Source organism: Atractosteus spatula, chromosome 3 (assembly GCF_055471065.1).
Source record: "Atractosteus spatula isolate fAtrSpa1 chromosome 3, fAtrSpa1.hap1, whole genome shotgun sequence".
Classification (NCBI taxonomy): domain Eukaryota; kingdom Metazoa; phylum Chordata; class Actinopteri; order Semionotiformes; family Lepisosteidae; genus Atractosteus; species Atractosteus spatula.
Window position 1 is genome coordinate 76238153 of NC_142708.1, and position 23801 is coordinate 76261953.

The 23801-nt window shown below is 48.6% G+C and overlaps 2 protein-coding genes across 2 annotated transcripts; both read left to right on the forward strand.

Moving 5' to 3' along the window:
* The first annotated feature begins 6384 nt into the window (after window positions 1–6384).
* On the forward strand, window positions 6385–9992 carry pglyrp5 (peptidoglycan recognition protein 5). Its single transcript, XM_088910548.1, has 4 exons — window positions 6385–6488; window positions 7284–7497; window positions 7760–7878; window positions 8771–9992. Exons 1-4 carry the CDS (start codon window positions 6428–6430, stop codon window positions 8947–8949), a joined length of 573 nt encoding a protein of 190 aa, XP_088766674.1. The 5' UTR covers window positions 6385–6427; the 3' UTR covers window positions 8950–9992.
* A 3025-nt stretch (window positions 9993–13017) lies between these two features.
* On the forward strand, window positions 13018–15091 carry foxg1c (forkhead box G1c). Its single transcript, XM_088912074.1, has 2 exons — window positions 13018–13135; window positions 13986–15091. Exons 1-2 carry the CDS (start codon window positions 13018–13020, stop codon window positions 15089–15091), a joined length of 1224 nt encoding a protein of 407 aa, XP_088768200.1.
* The last annotated feature ends 8710 nt before the right edge of the window (window positions 15092–23801 follow it).

Sequence of the window (23801 nt, forward strand, 5' to 3'; positions counted from 1 at the left end):
TTCTGACAGCACAGAAAAAGAGTCTTAAAAAAATAGGATCGGTGTGGAGACGTAATTGTGAGATCTGGAAAACAGTCTCTGCAGATGCAACGAGAGTCCCAGGTTGCAGACCCCCAGTTTCGTGCATCCATTCATTATTGGAAAGACACTACTGCCTCCTGGAGACCCTGAGCCTGTCTGGGGACACAGGACGCGGGATGGAGCTGCACACTGGAGGCGTGACCAGAGCACCACAATGTGCACACAGGGGTGATACAGGGACGCGAGAGACCTCGGCCCATGTGTTCGTAGAAGGTGCAAGCAAACTGGAGCTCCTGGTAAATGCTCCTATGAATGTGGGGAAGAACATGGTAACCCCACCCAACCAGCAGGTACCCTAGTGTGCAGTTGAACCCAAGAGCTGGGAAGCAGCACTCCTGTTAACTGCACTGATTTAGAGAAAACCAATCCAGAGCTGAATCCAGCAGTGCACGCTGCTCTCGGAGTGAGGGTGGATAAACACCATGGTTTCACATCATTCCCTTCCTCCCTGCCATAGACTGTCCCCCCCACGCTGTGTCCCGCCTTGCTTTCGCTTGACCTCTGATTGACCAAGAGCACATCACTGCTAAGCAAACCGGCGCCGGCGCGGTGCAGCGGTCATTTCCCTACGCGGAGCGGCCTGATCTCCACTCATTTGACTAGCTCTTCCGTGACGGGCACAGCTCGCTCGCTTGCAGTGGCACTCGGTCACAGCTCCTTCCTGCCCTCTCAAACCCTGACAGGAGAGGCAGGACTTGTCTCTGTGCTCAGAGAGCTGCTCAGGAGCTGGATCTCTGGGGTCCCCGCGGTCGGCTAGCTGCTTGAGAGAGCACAGCAGTATCAGGGAGAGGCTTCGAGACCTAACCTGAGACACACCTGACATGCAGCCTGACTACCCCCAGAAAAATCCCAGCAGACTTATCACTGGTGAGATACGTCCAGATTCTGAAGGGTCGCACTAGTTTCATGGAGTTTGTAACGATAGACCAGAAAAAATGACAACAGACAAGTTCAATCATCCTTAATCTGTAATGAATCAATTTAAGCATCATTAATACCGCAGGGAACCTCCTTCTCTCCCACTCACAGCTTTTACAACCCATCGCTCTCCCTCGCTCATCCAGGGGGGTTCAGCCGAATTTACTGCGAGTAAAACACTCTCCTCATCTTTCAATACAGTTCCTGGGTGTTGTTATTCCTAGTGAATACAGAGATAAATTGACATGATGTAATTAGCAGGGGCTGGAGTAGTCCAAGTAGCATGTTGTTGTTAATTTAGCATGGTGGTGTTTTGCCTTCATGCAAGTTATTTTAAAAAGAGATGTGAATTTGAAGCACAGTTTCTTTTCTGAGATACAAAGTTGTGAAAACCTATTGACTATGTGTAGGGGTCTAGGACACTGACGCTATAAACTCACATTATTTAGAGGGTCGGTCCAGTAGCTGATTGCCCATTGCGGTTTGGAAAGGAAGGCCAGAGGCGCTCATCGTCCAGAGCTCACATCAGGCCCCACATCTCCCTCCACGGCCGGGTCTCCGCCGTGCAGCGGCCCTGCGTACAAATAACTGCGCCCATCCGGCAGGCACTGTGCAGGCACCCGTGAGCTCCGTGGCTCCGGAGACAGAGCATGCAAAACAGCGCCGAACGCCAGAGACGACATTAGGCAAATACAGAGAAGTCGGCGGTAGAACCGTCCACCTCTTCAAAGACTAGTGACTCGCACGTAACTCTACTAGCATCCAAAAAAGCACAAGATTCTTGATCCCGTGAGCAAGGAACAGCACGACTGGACATTAACGGTCACCGAGAGCCTTTGGTGCGAAGTCTGTCGTGTTTTATTTAACCCGTAGCAGTCTAGCGGCCCCTGGTCAGAAAGCACGGTGAGAAACTCGATGGATAGACTGGTTCTTGCTAAAAACGCCACTGACGAGCTGCGCCTATTCCTGCGCTCGAGGTCTGGACTGGGCTGCTGTCTGAAAGCCCCCCGGCTCCCACTGAAGAAACACTGATTCCTTGTGCACAATCATCTATGTAAACTGTGGTCGCAGGCGTGCACGAATCCCCGGCTTTCACAAGAAAGCAGGGACTCTTTGTGAAAACGCTTTGTGATCTGCGGCCTTATAAGCGTCATACATTAATTTCCCCACTTTTATCTTGATTGCTTTGAATTTGCGTTCACAGATTTTGAGCGAGTGGCATAGAATCAGTTGAATGTACTGTCGTCGGTACTGTACTTAAAGGGAATGTGATACACTTAATATTAAAGGCGATACCAGGACTTGACGTGCATCTTCATTGTTTTTAAGCAGATGCTTTTTTGTTTCCTTTCCTTTTACGAAGCCGTGGTTCGGGTCGGTTCTGGGGTCCGTTTCCGGCCGCGCTGTGCCGTGGAAAACGCACAGATGGGTCGGAGCCACTGAGCATTTGAGACGACCGAGGAACAGAAAGGTTAGCTCAGCAATCGCATTCTAGCCGGCGCGTTGGGGTGTTTCTACAAAGACGTGCTAGAGGAGAGGGGCGTTGCTAAGCAAGGTGCTTGCGGTCGTCGCACACTGACAGCGTTCCTGTTTCAGTGTCGGGACCCTGTCTCTGTTAGCAGGAGTTTTAGTCAAGAGGCTTTCACCGGATTGTAACTGACGTTGCCTTTTTTGTTTTCAGATGAAAGCGGAGCACAAGTCGAAACAGGCGGCGGGCACAGCGCGGCGCACGCGGAGCGCAGCTGGTGTTTTTGTAAGGCGAGCAGTGACTGTTCAGCGTACTGTGTCTCCTGCTCGGTCACAGCGCTGCTCTAACTGTATGCAAATCCCTTCTTCTCCCTGCCTTTCACTAGGGAAATGACTACGAAATTATTTTCAGGAGAGACAAAAAAAAGAACTTTCCCATTTGACACAGAGGTGAAATCCAAGCCTCGGATCGCGGTCATGCGCCCCAGAGCCCCTTTGGAAACGCCGGGAGGATTCCTGCTGCCAAGAATAGAATCATTTCTCAAAACGCACCCCGAGGTGGATTAAAGCAAGCAAAAGAAATAAAACTTCTAATTTGCATAAAACGTTTGTATATATAGCCCAAATACAAAGTATGTTCTCTTCTGTATGTACTACCTGAACGGATTTTAATTTTTTTTTGTTTAATGCAAAATGTGCTTGACTTCTGTCTCAAAATAAAATCGAGCTATAGTTCCACTTCCAGCTCAGAAGACAGGAAAGAGGCAACACAACTTGAGGTGTGTTAAAACTTAGGGGTTCATATAACAACGTTGCCATTTGATGCCTGTGTTTTAAGCTCTTTTTCCTTTCATATATTACCTCTCTCAAGCATTAGAGAACACCCCAGATTTAGAGAGAGACCCTGGTATGTCCGACCCATTCCAGCAGTAATTATTGTGGAGCTTGAGATCCACTCAGTAGTTTCTGTCTGGATCATAATCTGACTTGCTGTTCAAGTAGGCAGCTGCGTCAGCAGGCGCAGGCTGCATACGAACCAGTAAAGGTTTTTTCCCTGCTGAAAAGAGAAGAAAAGAAACACAGCGTTTCAGCAGCAGAGCCTTCTTTGGGTCTTCACACACCTGAAGAAGGCTCCACAGCTGAAACGTTCTGCTCAGCTTATGTTCTGCTCAGTATGTTTTTTCACCTGCTGCTATTAACCTCTGATGGGTTTTTTTAACTGACTAATTAGCCAGGTGTGCTGTTGCCCTCAGTTGGCCTAATGCACCAGAGGCACATGCACTAATAACCATGCCTGTGGATGAGCTTGCTCACATCAGCCCTCTTTCCCATAGCACAGCAGTGACACAGAAGGCCTAGTTAGCTACTGTAGGACTCCCAGTCCTTGGAAATCTGGGACATGGTCCTTTCCCAGGATCTGGACAGGAAGGGTCAGTGCAATTAATCACACTGGTCTATTTTGGTGAGGGTGTGTATAAAAGCAGATGTGGCATGATGGGTAAATGGAGAGAGAGGTCAACAAGAGGGCGATTTACAGAAGGTAGATCAGAGCAGTCACTGTCTGTACACTGAATACTGTGAAGAAGCTGCACCTCTTCCTCAAACAGATCTCAGCATTTCAGATCATGAGGAAGCTGAGCGAAGAGCTAGAGCATGCTGGGTCCACCACGCGCCCAAGACCGCCCCACGATCCTAGGAGTGGGGAGGAAGAGGAAGCTGCCGGTGGGAGTCCCACAGGTAGTGATGAGCCAGTGGTCTCTCGGAGCAGGAGACAGCTAGCACAGCAGCCAGGCTGCCCAACCTGCATGGCTCGGGTTTGCACGGGACAGCGCCTGCACAGAGCGCACACAGAGGGCAGAGCAAGGGGTTTGACTTCTAAACGAGCCCTGCTGAAACCCAGTCCTTGTCGAATGACAACAATTAGTTTTGAAATTAGATTTGCTAAGACAGCACAGTAGCATCTCCCTGTGAGCTGCCTCACACAGGCTTCATGTGAAAAGAGGCCAGGCACTGCAGCGCGGGAGAGCAGGAAGGCTCTGAGGGCTGTGGCGAGAGAGGGAGAACAGAGGGGGCATTGGGGATTGGGTCCATGGCCTGGAGACGGGTTCGAGTGCCAGGGGCCAAGGAGCAGTGCAGTGCAGGCTTGGTCTGCTCCAGATTTTCATGAGATAACTGAGAACATCATCCAGAGACCCTGTCCTGGATCCTCACACCTGGCTGAATCTTCTTTTGAGAACTGGCTCTCGAGATTTACCTCAAAGCCAGACAGAAGAGGCTGCCTCTCGAGTCAGGTTTTGAGCTGTATATGAACGATCATTTACATACTCGTATCTTAACAGAGCTTATGCTTTTATGCTGCTGTCTGGTCCGGCAGCTCGTACACAAAACTGATAGATGCAAAAGGGCATCGTGTGATTCAGCTCGTAACTGCAACCTCTGAGCCCAGACGAGGCACTGCCTGGTAGTCTGAATTACATTCCTCCTGAGCCCTTATGAATGGAGAATCCCGACGATCCTGGCGTTTAGCTCCTGAATATTCTGCCGTCGCAGGGACCGGGGAGCTGCTGTGTCCACCTGTCTGTTTCGGACTTCAGTCCACCTGTACCAAGAGCGCCGTGTCCGACACACACGGCTCCTGGTGACGGGGACGATGTGAGGATTATACAGAGGGCTGGAAAACCTAGCGAGCACTAAGGGCTTGCGTCTGTGGGCAGGTCATGCTTTTATATATGCCCGTGAACAAGTGCTCCTTCGTTAAAACAGGAGAGAATACGAGACTGTAAATGTGTAGTTTCGTCACTGTTATATGAACGTATAACCGCCGATAGCGTGACTCTCTGCCGCCACCTGTAGGACAATTTCAGTCCTACCAGTAAAATTTCTGTTTTGTCATTATGGAGCTTCAAGGAGTTCGATCTCAACCAGAGCTTGACGTCACGCAAACCAGAGATAAGTAGGAGATCAGAGGGGAAGATGTTTTAACATAAATCGGAGTATCATCTGCATAACAATGAAACTGAAGACTAGTTTGCGTGCAAACTGACCGAGAGGAAGCATATAAATAATAAAAAAATCGAAGAGCCAAGACCCCCCATGCACTCTGATGTCAGATATGAGCAGAACCAGTTAAAAACAGTACCACTGACAGACCAGAATGTTTGCAAGCATTTGAACAACATGATAATGATTTACTATATCAGAAGCCTCACTAAGATCAAGGAGCATAAGTATACTTATAGCCCCCGACTGAGACACAAAAACAAACTATTCACGGTCGTGACAAGAGCAGTCTCAGTACCATGATTAGAGTGAAAACTGGACTGGAAGGGTTCAACCAAAGCAGTAGCTGTTATGTGAGCCTGTGATTGCTGAGCACCAAGCATCCCGAAACCTTAGATAGAAATGGTCATTTAGAAATGAGTCTGTAGTTCATCATTATATCAGAATCCAAGCCAGGTTTCTTTAGTATTTGAGTGGTTGACGCAGTCTGTCGTTAAGGCAGAAGGGCCCACAGCCATAGAAAGCGAATTGTCGATGATATTGACAAATATAGAGCAGGAGTCTTGCGGGAGGGTAGGGGTGGGATCTAGGCAGACAGAGGTAGTTTTACAGCTGTTAATAATCTCCTACACCGGTAGCCATTCCTGAGTGTCATTAAGCGTCATAAAACATCCTGTACAGATATAGATGCTCAGCTGACAGATCATTGTTATTCATAGGCTTTAAAAAGCAATAAAAAAATGATTAGTTGGACATTAATTAAATGAAAAAAGTACAGATAAGAAATTCTGGAAAGTACAGGGGAAATTCGCTCTTCCGTTTAGCCCGAATTAGCCCTCGCTGATTGGGTGCTTTTCCGCGTGGTCACGCCCATCCCCAGGAGCGAACTCCTGGCACCTGATCCAGCTGCGCGCGGCCGAGTTTATCGATCCGCGGCAAGGAAAGCAAGCTGTAATTTTACATGGATGTGTCCGACCGCGGGAAGGACTCGAGGAAACACCGGTCCCAGGACTCATCATCAGGTCAGAATGTGACTGCCCTGTTCCTCCCACAGTGGCGAAAGCCCTCTGTTTCTCTCTCCTCGGGGTGGTTCTTAATCCACAGAGTTAGGTTGAAGTACAGGTGAGCGCGTTATGCTTTAGGGACACAATAGCAAGCTGATCATCGTTTGAGTTGTAAATTGTTAAAAACTGCGAATACCCCGAGGAATAGTTGCTAAACCCTGTGGGATTTTTTTAGATCTGACTTTTATTAGCTGATGACACCTACACAATTGTTACAATCCATTGAACGTAATTCCTTGGGTAATGGCGTCTGCAGAATACTTCAGCAAGAAATCGGTTAAAAAGGAGTGTCTTATTTTTCTCATCATCATTCGCACCGCGCGATTCGTTGACGAAACACGTCAGATTCGGTTAACAAGTTAACTCGGGCGAAAACCACCGTGATACCCGGCCTGTGCGCGGCGAGAGGAGGAGCGACTCGTTTGAGACGAGCGACAAGATCCTCTCGTACAGGAAACGTGACTTTGCTGCGGGCGGCCCGGGCGTGTACAACCTGTGGAGTACTGGTGTTCCTCGGGTAGATACTTCCTACATCTGACTGGCAGCCGGTGTAGCAGAGCCAGCAGGGGGGGTGGTCACACGATTCTTGGTCACATGATTCCTTTTTTCTTTTGGTCAAGGCAGGGGCAGTAAACTATTCAAAACAGTGTCACCGAGGAGACAGCTAGAGCTGCCTGGGACGTCCCCTCTGGGCCACGCCGCTCGGTCATGCTGTTATTTATCTCCAGCTCCAGCGTCTCTCTCGCCCGGCAGGCGCTGCAGCCCAGTGCCCCAGTGTGGTGTCCCGCCAGCAGTGGGGCGCGGTGGCCCCGCGGGCCCGGAGCAGCATGGCGGGGGCCGCGGCGCGGGCCGTGATCCACCACACCGCCCTGGCCTCCTGCGGCAGCGCCGACTCCTGCGGCCCGCTGGTGCGGAGGATCCAGCTGGCGCACATGGATGGCCGCGGCTTCGACGACATCGGCTACAAGTAAGCAGACGCCTCGCCGGGAGCGTTTTGAACCGGCGAGCTGTTGGGGTACAGGGGTTCCCCAATGCTGGGCTGGAGGGACACCGCGCCCGGCTGAGACACACAGATTCAGCTTCATGGTCTGCGCTGTCCTGCATGGTCCTGCTCCTGCTTTGACGCCGGTGTAGCCTCACTGGCGCTCAGCTGGACTGGCAGGGCGTGATTGTCCCCACGGTACACTGCTCATCCAGGCTTCACCTGAGCAGCTTCTGCTTCCTTGTAGCTTCCTGATTGGAGGAGACGGCAGCGTGTTCGAGGGCCGGGGCTGGGGCATCGTGGGAGCTCACGCCAAGCGGTGCAACGCCGACTCCCTGGGCATCGCCCTGATGGGACACTTCAGCAGTAAGCAGCGAATTCTCCCTGTGAGAGCTTGTCTCTGGATCGGGGGGGGGGGGGGAGTGCCCCCTGGAGGACGGGCTCACTGTGGGCACCCTGCGCGTGGCCAGCGACAGGACCGGCAGCGGTATGACATGCCTGAACAGTGCCGTCTGCTCCAGCCTGTCCCGTCTAGCCCTCCGCCTGACTGGGGCTCAGCCTGGGAACTCTGAGCAGCAGGTAGAGGGTTCTTCCAAACTGAACGGACAAGGAAGGAGAAGCAAACGTTTCAGCTGTGAGGGGGGGGGGAGGGGCGCCAGTGGTGGATGAAGCGCTGGAGGACACTAGACAGAGAAGGTAAGAGGGGCAGGAGTAGGGAGCAGTGGGCATGAGGCGGGAGAGGATGAGTGTCCACACTCGGGGAGAACGGGAGGAGTCAGGATCTGCAGATGAACAGAGGGGATTTAGGAGGAAATGAGTCTGTCGTTGAGAGAAGAGGGAAGGTGTGATCCTAGCTTCGGGATAGGTTTGTTTCAGATGTCTTTCTGCAATAGGAGTTCCGACACCCCTCTGTGAGAACGCAGACAGAGAATTCAGAAAGACTGTGGCCGTTAGAGGTGAAATGGGAAACTATGGGCTTGGAGAGATCTTTGATCGTCTCGGCCCTGACACGTTCCCTGAAGCAGTCTGCCAGTCTCCTTCCTGTCCCACCAGTGTAAATAACTGGGCATTTCCTGCAAGAGATGCATGGAAACGGTTAGGTGTGGGATAAACCTTCAGCTGCTCCTGTGCAGCCTGTGCTTGCTGACGCCGCTCCCTGCCTGCCCCTGCTCAGTGAACATGGAGAGCGCGCCCTGGCGCTGCGCGGTTCCTGGCCCAGCTCAGAGCAGCCACGCCCGCCTGTCTGCGTGTCTTTCAGGTGAGGCCCCCAGCCCGGCCGCCCTCTCTGCTGCTCGCCAGCTGCTGGATTGTGGGGTGGCGCAGGGGCACCTGCACCCCGATTTCACCCTGCTGGGACATCGTGATGTGGGTGACACAGAGTGCCCGGGGGACCAGCTCTACCAAGCCATGAGGCGATTTGCCAACTTCAAGCCTTGAAGAAAGACACCTTCGCAAACAGCGTGCTTGTGGCTCGTGAACACTTTGAGAAAGTTTTACTTCTGAAAACGACCACGAATCTCCAGCAGCAGAAATGCAAACTCGGCTCAAAGATGCAGCAGAGAGCTGAGCTCGGATTTAAGATTTTTTTGGGTTGTATGTACTCTTGCTGACGATCATTCAAGTGCAGTGCGCCCTCTATTGGACACATATAGATTGCAGCCGATGAGCTCCACACCGGGGTTCGTCTGCTGATCTCTTATTGCCCCACAGACGGTATGGCCCCCACGCGTTAACTGACTCTCGGAGTCGGTTAATCATATTACTTCTAGTGAGATCAATTGTCACAGACCTTGTCTGGCAATCATAGATTTACTCTTCCGTGGAAATAGTTTGTGGTCTGCGTGACTGGTCTGTCTCGTCGCGCTGCTGTACTGCTGCAGACAGATGTACCTGCACACCTGTGAGCCATTAAAATCCTGAACCGCCACATTGTGAAAAGGTGCACTGGTTTGGAAGGATATGAACAAGGAAATCGGGTATAAGACTCAGCATTCAGATCTTATTTCAGACGTCTCTTGATTATGTGACACCAAAAGAAGTTGCTAAAACCATCGCGTTCCCATTTTCTCCCGCTAGGTGGCGCAGTAACGACACATACCAGTGACAACAGGTCGCCCGCTGTTAATTAAAGTGAAGTTTGAATGTGTTGGGCCACTTCTAAACTCATTTTTGTCCTGTATTTCTTTCTTTTTTTGTGGTATGACGCTATAAAGGCAAAACACAATTTTCACCAGAAATCAGTATAGAAGATCTGGGTGTTTTGACTTTGACACGAACGGACCGGGAAGGTACAGTCCACATCGTGCCATGAATTTAAATTTGGGATTACGGTACCATTCAAGACTGATTCAGTTCTCAAGCCGGGTATATGTATCTGTACTTCTACTTAGTAATAACAGATTAATAGCAGATTAATCACAGCGTTATTTTACACTCTTAAAACGAATAAACAAGAATAATTTTTCTCGTTTTATTTCTAAACTTTGTTTTATCAGATCCCTATAAACCTGGCGTAAAAACGCATACTATATGTAGGGCAACATGCAGCATGTGAGTTCGAATAGAAGTAGTGTCTTGCGAGTGATTCCGTGAGATGATGGCCCACATGTCTGTGTCTGGATGCTTGTCCACATTCCCGTCTTTCCTCCGTTCGCCGCGTGAAACACTTTGACCCCTCGTGTCCCCGCTGTCGCGTTTCCTGTGCTTCTGAAATAATATAATGTTTCGTTCTGGACAGGCGTTGGTCAGACGGCCACTTGGGCCCTGTAACCCGCTTCCTCCCGAGGTTCGTGTCGCCCGGAGGGGCACGTCCACCGCCGGCAGCAGACGGGAGAACCGCGACCTCCCTCCTCCTCCTGCCGAGCTCTCCAAACGGCCCGTGTGCGGGTGGGGTGGCTCGTCTTACCTCGATGAATAGGGGCTTTTAGCTCGTCCGACATGGCTCTGATGTACATTTTTCAGTTATTATTTATTTTGTTTCCAGTACGCCTGACTTCGGTGGCGTCCAATTCTAAAAGTCGCTGTAGCGTAAAACACACAGTGCAGTAACAACCCAGCGAAAATAAACACGGGGGAACCTCCCGCTGGGATCGTGGAAACGTCCTGCAGGATGATCACGGTTCAGTGTCATATTTTTTGTCGGCTACAGCTCGAAAAACTCAGCTACAGAACACTTTTTAACTGTTTAACTGATTCTCTGCAAACCAGGATTGTTTCCTGCACGATAAGCGCGGGGGAGCAGCATCGCCTTTAAACTTGCTCGTTATTCAGAACGCGGGACTGGCAGTCATTTCAAGTCATCGATAATAATAGTAAGGGGAAATAGCCACTGTAACGAGACTCCACGTTTTCTTCGGACGAATTTTTACTTGCAGGTAATTCAGTTTGTATTCATGTATTTTAATTCGTTGCTGTTTTTTTTCAGATCCGAAAAAGGCCATTCAAGTTAGTCTCCTTGTTCCCATCGTGTCCCATTTCTATGCATATTCTTGCTTTTGAAAAAAAAATAAATATTTTGTCTAAAATATCAGTTTCCCGAAAAGGAACAAATTGAAACACAAGTCCTAAAATCCGTATATATATAGATAATACTTTATTAATCCCGTAGGGAAATTGGTGTGTTACAGCAGTCCAGCCCAAGACAAGCAAAACAGACATCAGAATAGTTATAAAACAAAAGACAAACAAGATAAATAAAAATAAATAAATACATAGGTGTGTGCAAAATGTGCTGAGCATAGTCACTGTAAAAACAATAAAATATGTGCATTAAATCCATATGGGGTGGATTTAATGTTTTACTTATTTCCTTGAAGAATTTTAACCCGAGTGTTTTATAAAGAATACTCACTAGGATTTTCAAGTTTCAAGGATATTTCATTTTTGAAATAATCCTTTAATATTTTCGATCTGAAATATTAAAATATCTTAATTGAATTTCGATCCGACACCGTGTACATAAGGTATCACACCAAACATTAGACTCATAGCCTTTGATTGATGTAAAATTAAACAGATATGGTTGATATTGATCATTTTATTGGGCTGCAACTACAAAAATAAACCTGCTGTGTTTCGAGGTGAGTTTAAACAAGTGTTTCCTGAGAAGCCCTCGACGCCAGAGTGAGTACAGGCACCGACGTCATGTTAGTATTTCTCACTACACCGGACAGTGCTGTGACTATAAACAGTTATACATTTAACACGGTTCTGTAAAAATAAAGGTAAGTCTACAAACCTTTTCCTTAGAATCTTCACTCGGCAGATTACATTGACATCCTTAAAATGTCTAATAATCATGCTGCTTTCATGTCCACTTGCTAGAGAGAAAATCGGCAGATTTTAAAACATTCTGTGGTTTTTCGGTCCATGACTGAAGTGCGTGTATACGTGTCGTGTGCCGCTGCGGACACAGTTTTAAAAGCGCGAAGAACGCGATTCACCTGGATTCCAGCTGAGCAGTTGAAAGACTCGAATCGGGCTCGCGGGTTATTAAAATACCTGCCGTCTAAAATACCGGCTCATCTTTTCCTGTTCGGACACCCCTCCGCCTGATCCGCTGGGCTGTGGGGCTGCCGCAATTCACAGCGGTCTATTTAATTAGAACCGTTGCCATTATTATTAAATAATTAGATGCAGCTCTAATGATACAGATCCCGGACCTGCATTCGGCGCTTTTGCGCTCATTGAACCCCCCAGTGTGTGGGTACGCCCTGTCCTTTCTGCAAGAAGTCCAGTGCAGAGTCGTTGTCCCTGGGACTGTGGGACAGCAAGGTGGACTCGTGCTGCACTGGACCCCTCGGTCCTTCGGCCCTCGCGACGGGGCTCGGCTCGCGAGGAAACAGAACCAGCCCACGAGGGCACGGGGGTGCTGTCTCCGTCGAGCCGGGCTCCGGTGTCCGGGTGAAAACACATTCTGTCATTTCAGCATCTTTACACTGCTCTTTAGTTCGTCCTTAGAAATGTCGCTTTATTCGTGTTGCATTTTATTTTAAGAACCTGGTGATACTGTAAACTTGCTGCTGTTTAACATTTGCTGTGACCCAGGCCGACTGACAGTGACGTGTCGTTAGTGGAAGAACAGGATACCCCAAATAAATTACACAGTATTTTCGATCACTTACATCGGCATATATATATATAATGTAAAGTAATACATAAAACATTTATACTTATAAACGTCACGCCTAATTACCGTTTTTATTTCCGAAAAAGCGCAGTGCGAATTATAATTGCGGACAGCAAGTTTTCTTCGGTTTGCTAAGAGGAGTTTAGGATGTGAGTTGGGAGAGAGTTCCAGGAGGATTGTGGAAGTCTGTAAAATTTCAGGTTACTTCGCTAACTACCAAATGGGTTCGCTGGACATTCTCTCCCTTGTGCAGTAACGTCTGTTGCAAGTTCTCATGATCAGAGAGGCAGTCGAGAGGAACAGGCAACCCAGGCGCCCAGGACGGCGGAAAACACGGCAGGAATCTGGAGGGAGGAGCGAACTCCCTCCGGGAAGAGATGACGATACAAAGTGCGATACGGACAGAGAGCGCGCGGCATGGAACGACAGCAAAGCCACGCGATGAAGATGAGTCTCTGTTCAAGAAGATCCCAGTCCAGCTCGCGGTTCTATTAGGTTAGTTAGCAAGACCTTCAGTAACAGGAACCCGAACCTTAAATGATTCCACCGAAGTCCAAAACGAAGCGATACAGTTCGCTACTATCCCCAGGTCGAATAGTTGTTTGTTATAAGTCACATTAAAGCATGGCGAACTGTGATAGTCTGACGTGATTTCTTGCTGAAACTCTTGTTTCAGTGTACCCTGTCGTCTCGAGGTAATCGCTGGAGACCTGTACCTGTGCACAGGTGAACTGCGACAGTATTGTAATATCTGCTCGCTGCAGTTGTTGGGAGACGCCTTGATACAGCTTCTATCTTACTGGTATGATTTCCTCCTGCTGTTTCGCCTGTCGCGTCTGTTTACATGAGCTCCTGAAACACACAGGCAGAAGCCCGCATCAGGGGGCGGAGACCTGGGTCACTGCCCGGGAGAGGAGACACCGGGCTGCCGCCTGGGCTTCGGCGGTGGGCCGCGCGTGTCTGTGTGGGCTTGTGTGCGAGTGCGGTGCTGTGGGCGAGGGGCAGCCCGTGGGGAGTGCACCGGCCGGGGGGACGGGGGGGAACGCGAGGCAGGAGGAGGCGGTCGCGAAGCGCAGGACGCACAGGTGAGCGTCTTGGATTACGGAGTGCTCGGGACTGTTCTCATTGCGGCGGGGAGCTGGGCGCGGAGACAGGGAGACAGAGAGACTTCGCTTGAGTGGGACAAACACGGACCCCGAGCCCGTCCCGTGTGCGTGGGTTTGCGCGTGCGTGTAGGCGTGCGAACGCGCGCCCCACTCGCCGTTTCTCCTTCTCTCCTCTTCGTCCGTTCTTTCACTTTTTCTCTCTCTCTCTCTCTAACGGGATGTGATGTTGGACATGGAAGGCTGGACAGCTGCCCCCAGGCTCCCGCACAAGTCTCCTTTCAGCATCAAGAGCCTGCTCCGGGAGGAGACGATGAGCGACGGGGTGGAGGGCTCGGAGGGCACGGGGCAGCCGGAGCGCGAGCCGCCGCCGCCGCCGCCGCCGGCTCGAGAGGAACCGGGGCGCAGCGCCGCGGGCGAGGCGCGAGACGGGCAGGACAGCCGCGAGGGCAGGGGCGCGTGTAGGGCACCGGAGGAGGCGGCGGAGCGCGAGGAGCAGCGGGAGGCCCGGCACGAAAAACCGCCCTTCAGTTACAACGCGCTCATCATGATGGCCATCCGCCAGAGCCCGGACAAGCGCTTGACCCTCAACGGCATCTACGAGTTCATCATGCGCAACTTCCCCTACTACAAGGAGAACAAGCAGGGCTGGCAGAACTCCATCCGCCACAACCTCAGCCTCAACAAGTGCTTCGTCAAAGTCCCCCGCCACTACGACGACCCCGGCAAGGGCAACTACTGGATGCTGGACCCCTCCAGCGACGACGTGTTCATCGGCGGCACCACCGGCAAGCTCCGCCGCCGCTCCAGCGCCTCCTCCCGGGCCAAGCTCGCCTTCAAGCGGGGCGGCCGCTTGCCGCCGCCCGCCGCCGGCCTGGCCTTCGCCGGCTCCCTGTACTGGCCGGTGCCCCCCTTCCTGTCCCTGCAGCGACCGGAGCACCCCGGCTACACGCCGCCCTACTTCGCCCCGCACGCCGCCGCTCTGGCCCAGGCGCCGCGCCCGGTCTGCGCCGCGGACCCCTCCTTCCTGGGCAGCGGCGGCCACAGCCTGCACCACCACCACCAGGTCGCGGCCGCCGCCTCCTTCGCCGCCTCCTCGCTGCCCTGCGGCCTGAGCCCCTGCTCCCTCAACCTGCTGGCCGGGCAGGCCAGCTACTTCTTCTCGCGCCACGTCCCGCGGCCCCCCACGCCCCCGCCCGGGGCCTCTCCGCAGAAGAGCCCCGCTCTGGGGCAGGGGCTCCACGCGCGGGGTGGGTCCAGCTATGTGGCAGGGCTGTCAGCAGTGGAGTTCCCCAACTATTTCACCCACGGGAGACCCGGGAGCCCCTTCAACTCCGCGCTGCACTGACAGGAGCGCGGGAGGTCGGGCTGCCTGCCGCTGTGCTGTGACTGGAGTTCAGGACTGGGACCAGTTTGCGCTTCCTGGGACTCGCTTTGTTTGTGTCAGGTATGTCGACTTGTCCAGCTGCTACAAAGGCGAGAGCTGTCAGGTATTTGTGGACAGGGAGTTTAAAACGTGCTTTTGTGAGTTTCTTTTTATTTTTTTAAAAAAACTATCTTTTACATTTTGCAATGGCTCGGCTAAAAGGGGAAGATTTTCAAAGCGTTTCGAAAAAAGTATATATGTTTAGTTGACATCAGCATTAAAAGTTGTGGAAATCGGAGCAAACGCACGCGGCCTGGTCTTGAAAACGCAATCCTCCCGGGTCCGAGCGACCCCGAACCAGGACCGACACCGGCAGCAGAATGTTTATTGTAAAAACGGATATACTCTAAATTCATAGAAGTAGACACAATTAGAACGAGACCGACATTTAGCAAAATGATTTGCGGTTTTGCAGCCAGTAAATTCACCACAAGTGTCCTGCCTACATAGGATTGAAGAACTTGAGGGGTTTCTCGGTGAGCGCCTGTGACCAAAAGATGACATATGGGCACCGTGTCCGTGGAGATTTCTCTCGTGTTTTCTCTCCAGTGTCACGGGTGTACCTGACCCTTACAAATGCGTTCAGACTAGTAGCTCTGTGCTGAAATACAGCGCACAGGCCTCTTCTGTTTAAACGTCGAGCTGCTTAAGAATTAAACACAGATCGTATGGTCTGGATTAGTAGCCCTTCTTAATAATTATCTTTCGATTATTACTTTACAAAAACATTTTCATATATTCTCAGACAACATTAACACTGCAATACAGTCGAATGTATTGATAGTGTTGAATAATATTCGTCTTTATTTGGCTCTTAGGCTTTTAGAAAATTGTCCACAGTGCTGCTTGTGCACAAGCTTCTGATAATTTCAGGAAAGAGACAAGTTATTTGCTTATCGAAACTAAAGAGGTGTTTATTCAAACCGCTCTTAAAAACTTTAGGGTTTTATCTTTTTAAACTGAGAAATGCGCTGAATTTGATCCTTGAATTGATTTTCCTCAGTCTGTCTCGTAAAGTAGAAAATAACAAAAACCCCTGCGGACGTCTTAAAATAACAGATCCCATTGCAATACCAGCATCTCACTCGGACATGTGCCTGCTGTGCGCGATGAAAATAGAATATAATAATAATTTCAGTTCGTACAGGAGGCATTGTCAGGGTAGCGATCCCACAGTGCAACAAAACAAAATCAACTGTGCTTTCTTCCACAAGTGAGCTGAGCACGAGGATCTCCGGGTCAGTTCTCCAGTTCAGTTTTCCTCTGTGCAGTTCTGCCCGAAGGCCTTTTTTCCGTTTCGCCGGTGAGTAAGGCGAGCAAAAGGAATCAATTCTAACTTGTACGTTTTGTTTTTTTTGGGGGGGGAGCAAGTGATCATTTCATTCGTTGTACTTATTGGTTCCGCTCCAAATCTGGCTCGGTTAATAACTCGAACACTTTCTCAACACGTACAGCACGGCTCAGAAGAAAAGGAGCCGAGTCAAACATGATATTTGCCGGTGAGCCCGCTCTGCAGAGCCGGATTCTGGGTTCGCCTGGGTCTGAACAGGAGCTCAGTGCGCTGACCGGTTTAACACGTGGAAAAAAATAACCTCTTAACGTGGATGTCCAGTTAAAACGGCATCAACCTGAAGAAACGTTAAAAAATGACCCCCAAAACAAGGTACTTTTGATTTAGGCAAATGGATGTTTTTTTTAAATAAAATCGGTGCGCGGCTTCTCACAACCGTATTTGAAAAGGTGTTTCGGGTGTAGGTTCGCTGCATCAACATACAGTATATACTGCATAATACTGCAAGGTGATGGGTTGCTATTTTAGCACAGAGGAATAATTTAAAAACCCTGCCTGACACACTTTCAACGGGGATTTTCTTGGTGGTTCAATGATCTAAAGAGACGCTTAAATATTATATTGCAACTGCAGACGAAAACGCTTTGAAAATCGTCCCGTTTTTTCTTTTTTCAAGCTGCAGGGATTTTTCAGGTTGAACAATAGTGTTGAGACCGACACGGACGAAACACGAATTGCAGTATTAAAGTTAACGCTGGTCGCTCTCCGGGCGCCCTGGACTGGAGCAGCTCCTGACTAACGGAAGGCCACGGGGAAAAGTGGCCATACTTCACTGCGGGTGGCAGGAATGTGTTGTTCAGACGTGTACATTCTTCCTGGAATTTGACATAAAAGATAAAACCTATAAATGTATGTTTGTTAAGCTTTTATCAAAAGCAGCACCCTTCCTTAGAAACAGGATTCTAAAGGACAGTTTTGACTTTTGCGACCAGGAAAAGGTGATTCATCTTGAGAGCTGCATGCACTGTGCTCTCTATATATTAAAGTTATATATGTATATATAAGTGTGGGAATTTCGACAAACACGTTTACAGTTTTCAAACCATTAATAAAAACGCTGCAAACTCTGCATCCCGATTCATTCATTTCCCTTGACTACTTCGACGCTCTTTTGCACCACTAGAACACTGTATTGGTCAAATTGTGATTTTACAGATGAGGTGTGCGTGTGTGTGTTGATGGAGGGGGTGTATCTGTACTGGCGTGGGCAGCCCCGGCCTCGCGCTATTCTCATTCCCACTTTCTTTTTCTTCCCGGACCTTCGTGACTTAATTGAACCCATTAAGAGGACAATTAGTCCAATCAGGTGTGCTGTCCAAGTCTCAGGGCGTTGCTAACTGAAGAGCGCTTCTAAAACAATGTCAGCGTTATGGACAAGCTAAACCTTTGGGTTTGTTAGGGATGTTTTGTGCTGCGCTCGAAATAACAGCGGTGATAAAAAAAAGACAGATACTGTACAAGAGTATAATAAAGAAGAGAAAGAAAAATCATAAATAACACTTATCGTATACAAAATACCGTATGAGGCTACATTGGAGTAAAGATAGAATCCACAAGTTAATCTCTAAATACTATAATAAATACCTTTATAACTGTTGAGTTAAGAGACGGAATAGCCTCAAAACACGCCGGTTCCTACTAGATGATCAGGTTTCTTTCCTCCGGTATATAATTCGATCCCCTACGACTGCTGCAGCTGCTAGCTAGAAATTGCAAAATAAAGGAACAGCAGGCTAATGTTTTTCTCCCGCCGGTGGCCTGTACACAGCCTGGGTGTAGGAATGTGCAGCCCCCGGTTGCAGAGCTGTCTCTCTGAGCCGGAGCTCGTCCACCGTGAGAATCGCCCGCGCTTTGCCTGGTCTGGCTCAACGGCGTCACGCCAGCAGAGCTGGGGGTTCAATATAGTGTTAAAAATATTCTTTTAGTTCGTTTCTTTTAACTTTACCCACCAGAGGTAAACATTCTCCTGCCCGCTTAAAACTAGGTGTGTTGTTGCCTGTCGCTAGTACTGTGTTAAAATATGCATCGAATAGTAAAAGCAGGTATACTGTACGTTGACGGGTAAAAACAAATTATTATGGAAAGAGAAAACACGCGTAACGCTATAAGCTTTCCCCCCAGATAAATCGTCTTTTTAGGCCGTCCCCAGCTGTCCGAACCCCTCAGACCCGGTACCGCCGGCCGCAGGCCCAGCACACTCGGGCCCGAACTGCCAGGCGTCTATTCCAGCCACACCCGCAGGAATCTGACACATTCACTTTGTTTTCGATTAAATCTTTATCTTACTCTAAAACACCACCACGTACAGGAAAGCCTAACGTGAGTTGTAAAAGCAGATGTGATTTAAATAATACTTTTTCGAAACACGTGGCTGCATTATTATTATTATTATGCAAAGGAACAAGCAATAGGTTTATTCCATGCTGAAAAAAAGAAGAAAGAAAACACAACGTTTCGGCCGTGGGGCCTTCTTCAGGTGTGAGGATTATTATTATTATTATTATTATTATTATTATTATTATTATTATTACTCAGTTTTCGACTACTCAGTTTTCTCCTGTTAGTAACTCAAATTCTTTAAAAATGTATTGATAACACCCCGATTTGTCTTATAAATTTAACAAACTACACCTAAAATCGTAATGTCCGAAAATACATTTGTGAATACTTCAGAACAACTAAGAATCTGGAATAATTGATACGGTTTTTTGTGTGTGTGTGTGGTAATATTACATTTTCATTGCGTTTTTATTTATTTTATTTAAAATACGGCTTTCCATTTATTTTGTCATGCTAATTACTTTTCAACGATTAAACACAAACCCCAGTGTTGCCAATCAATCAATCCGGGTTTATCGATCAATGCGCGAACAGTACAGCACACCGCGGCAATGTCGGCAATGGAGTGCTTTATCCGCGAGCTCGTTAGGAGCGACAGAAGAGTAGGAGGACAGGAGTTCAGACGGGTTGCGTTAGGATTACGACACCATAAATGATACAACTGCAATTCCCAATACAATTACGGATTGTGCGAAGGCGACACAAGGTCAGGAGGTATTTAGCGCTGTTTGTATGAGTCCTGAGTGCAAGTGACAGGAGGCTGCCGGTGTACCTGTCAGTTCAAGAGGTTGCCTATTCGCCAGCGGCCGTTGGAGTAACTTACTTGAACTTGCCTTTGTAATTTAATCACATTCCGAGCAAGAATTCACATAAAGCTCAAAGTTGAAAGTATGCACAGATTAATATGCCCGCGCATTTTTCTCAGAAAGATAACTCGAAGGTCGTATATCTGTCGATCCCCTTGTCTTTCTTCCTCTAAAATTCAATTCAACTTTATTTGTCATTATACTGACACGGGTGACAGTACAGTGAAAAGTGTTTCTCATGAGTCTCTCAGGTGCAGTATATAAATAGAACAGAAGACAAGTCAATAGACAGTAACACAATAACAATAGCAATAGCAGTGTAAACAACAGTATGGTGTATTTAAGAATACACCTGTCTGTCTTTAGTTTATTAGTGACATAGGTCGTGTTCTCCGGATGTGAGCGAAACAGTGTTAGACGGACTAAGTAAACACTGTAGACGCAGCAATCAGTCGGCTCCCTGGCTATAGGACTAACCAACTGTCGTCATGTCGTCCCAGAATACTTGGACAGAGTTCAGGTAGAATGCAACGCTTTTAAAGACATTTCATTGGCAGCAACTACCGCTGCATGCTGTATTGTTGCGCATTTTATAAATAAACTTTGATAAATACACGTTGAATTTAAATGGAGGGATGCTATGCGACAATTATACCGCGGCAGACTTCATCCAGAACACTGTGTACAATTTTCGTCATCAGCTTACAAGACATCACTGCTGCTCGGGAATCAGTCCAGAGAAGAGCAACCAGATACATCATCGGGCTTAAACTGAAGATCCGAGTCTGGAACAAAGAAGAGATTCAAGTATTCCACATCTTCAAAAGCACTGATAAAATCAATAGCGCGGACTTCCTCAGAATGAACAGTGAAACACGAACCTGAGGTCACAAATGGAAAATGTAAAAGTGCATTTATAACCGAGAACAGGAGGCACCTCTTTACACAAAAGGTTGTGGGAGTGTGAAACAAGCCATCCAGCCATATTGTTGGAGCCGATCCACCCCAAGAAAGGACAGGATGAGCTCCTCCGATTATTAAGCGACTAGCAACCATACAAGTTCCCCTACTCTTCGTTGTGAAGTTTCTTGCGCTATCAGAGAGGAAACATCTGTCCTATCATTTTGGGGTTAAAAAAACTAGAGGCTGATGGACACAGAGCTTTCTGGGCCTTGAGCGACCACCTTTACCTTTATTCATTGGGCACCTTGAAACACTCAGTTGTAAAGGACAAAAGTTACAATGAATAAATAGGGAGTTATTTTTCTCTCATTCGAGGGCTCAGGTAAGTACGCAGGTGTTGCTCTCTAACGTGCGTTCAAAGACAAGTGTCCTTGTGCGTGAGTAGCAGTAGCAGTTTCATTTTTAGGATAACGCGTATCTCGTTTATTGTTGTCAACCCAACGAAAAAAAAAATAGTTTTAATTTCAACCGCCCTCCTTCAAATAATTGATCAGAATCAGACGTTTACTTTCTCTAAAAACCACGAGGAAGCGAATCGCGAAGGCAGGCGCGCAACAAAACACACCTGGCACAGTCATACTGCATAATTAAGATAAGAAAAAAGATAAATAATAAGATGATAATAATAATAATTACCCGTTAGACGTTTTTGTTGTTTTAGTTTAAAAACTAAAAAAAATAGATAATCTGTTTCAACACCGTTAAAATAAATGAATTGCTTACATATTGCTCTAAATCAAATACTATGTAGATGACAGAATGTGGTACCTTAAAATGGTGGACGAATTTGTTAGTATCTGTGCAGTACTGTGTTATCGTTTGCTAAGTTTGTGCTCGGCGATTGTCTTTGGAAACGTCTTGTGTTTTCGTGTGGAGTTTGCCGTCTCCGGTTGTGAACAATGTAAGGGCAGGTCTGGCTCTGTGCCATTTATTTACAAGCAAGTCCTCCAGACGAGATACTTCTCACACGGCCGCAGGTTCAACAATTACACCACGATATGGCATATTTTAAACTGTTTTCTTTTTTGTTTCCGTTTTTTGTCCTTTTTAAGAGCAAAACCCACCAAAAGCAACAAATACAGACAAAAAAAACTATCCCCTTATTGTTTTCGATAATAAATAACTACTACTAATTATTAAAAACCAACAGCGACAATGACCGATGGCTGAGCGGGTTCTAAATAAAAACGACTTTTTTATTCTGTTCTGGTCAATTCGACAGTAAGCTGTGCATCCGGAAGAGCCGGTCTCGTGCTGTAGTGTCTTGTCTAATCCACGGCCACGTCACCCGTGACAGCGAGCCCTCTGCAGGGCGGGGGATCTGCTTCACGGCTAAAGGTTCGCCACCGCCACCCCTCATGAGGCAGTTCGTTAATTAATCGAATACATGTTTTCTTTAGTTTACAGACCATTTCCCGGAGGCTCGGTCTAAATTATCGACAGCCCAGGTGCGCTTCGGTTTGTTTCGACCGTTCGGCTAAAGATTCCAGCGAGCGAGTTTTTACTCTGAAATAAAACAGACCCAAAGATTAATATTTGGAAATGTTTTCGATACACATGGGGTGGAAAAGGGCGCGGTGCGCGCATTTGTTTTCATGAATAAACGGATACGATTCCCATTGAAATTTTACTATTATCCACGTGTATCTAATCTAAATCATTCACTTGTCTCACTGTTTCCTAAAATGCCCTTTTCGTGCTGAGGAGTGATCCTCAGCGCTTATAGAGCATTCATTCATCAAGCGCCTGGCAGGCCGGGTCGGGCTCTGTCTCTGTGCTCTATGGTGTAGGCTTATCTTCTGCAGCAGAAGGCGTGAAATTCACACCTACATTCTTCACAGCTCTCCGAGACCGAGACCACAACCGGAGCGAGTGTTGCTCCGTTCCAACTGGGAGCAAACAGATTGGTCGCAGGCGCAAGATCGGAATAAAATTAGTTTTTTTTTTAGGGTTGTACCCGGAGGGGGGCCGCCATCCCTGTTGACTTGTTTGCGCGGAGCCCTGTGCGCCGGGTCTCGTGTACTGTATTCGGTTTTAGCCCAAATCCTTGTGCGCTGTAGAGCGCTCGGGGGGTCCCGGGACTGATCTACAGCGAACAGGCTGCCTGTGACCTGTCGCATTTCTCCTGCTCTGATCGGCGAGTCTTTTTTTTTTCGGAAGAGAAGATCAGCCTTTGGCGGAGGTGGAGGCGGAGCCTGACGAGAGAAGAGGCGTGTGAGGTATTTCTTGAAACACACACACACAGAAAGCACTTAAACGCAGGACGAGGCTGAATGTGGCCAACGACCCTGTGGAAACACGGACCAGCGGTTCCCTTTAAGTGCCCAGACGGTGTTCGCAGCTTTTTTACACGAAGGCCGAGTACATTTCGTTCGGTGGTCCTGCAGGCTGTATAGAGTTGCTTGCTCCGCCTGTGTTTTAGTTTGCTGACTCCATTAAGATCGCGTCTCCAAATACTTTCCCCAGCACTTAGGAAATCTTGCTCACGGTATCGGATGTCCTGCCTTTCTGCCTAATTTATCTCCTCATGCTCCAAGTCTCGCTTTCTGAGTTTATCTCCCCCTGCTGACGCGCTGTTTTTGTCGGGTACCTGCTGTAGAGCACCCAGATTCGCCACACGTCCCCTGTGTCTCGTCGAGAAGCACTCTCTCTATAGCGCCTCGCACGCAGTTTTCTGCTTTTCCTTGGTTCGAAACCCTTTATACCTCCAGCGAGCAAAAGCTCTTCCCTGTGCTTTCTGATGAGCTCCTTTCACCATCTGTCTGCCTCACGGCTAAAACTGAGGAGAGGAGGCACTTCTTTACACGAAGGGTTGCAGGAGTGTGGAACGAGCCCCAAGGTCACTTGGCAATGAGCGTCTAAAGACGCACGGTGAAATAGTTCAGTAGTTCTGAAGCCGTCCCTTCCTTCTGTGTCCAGAGTGAACACCTGAACAGCCCTAAGGCTCCATCACTTCTCTCATTCTCCTGGCAAGAGTATCCGGACAGGCTCTCACCCCCTGTCTCCCCTGCTACCCCAGCTTCCCCTGTGGAGCTCGTGTGCTGAAGGGAGACTGGTCTGAGACACCTGCTGCTGTTCGTGACGATGTCAGGGCACCTGGAGCACAGGAGAGACAGCTTTTACACACACAGACCTCTCAGCAGCTTTGTCACCCTGCAGCTCCCAGCTGGCA

Coding starts and splice junctions, on each gene's coding strand:
- pglyrp5 (XM_088910548.1), top strand. CDS start 6,428: ATGGATGTGTCCGACCGCGGGAAGGACTCGAGGAAACACCGGTCCCAG. Junction 6,489..7,283: donor GTCCCAGGACTCATCATCAG/GTCAGAATGTGA, acceptor CTCGCCCGGCAG/GCGCTGCAGCCCAGTGCCCC. Junction 7,498..7,759: donor TTCGACGACATCGGCTACAA/GTAAGCAGACGC, acceptor GCTTCCTTGTAG/CTTCCTGATTGGAGGAGACG.
- foxg1c (XM_088912074.1), top strand. CDS start 13,018: ATGACGATACAAAGTGCGATACGGACAGAGAGCGCGCGGCATGGAACG. Junction 13,136..13,985: donor CCAGCTCGCGGTTCTATTAG/GTTAGTTAGCAA, acceptor TGGACATGGAAG/GCTGGACAGCTGCCCCCAGG.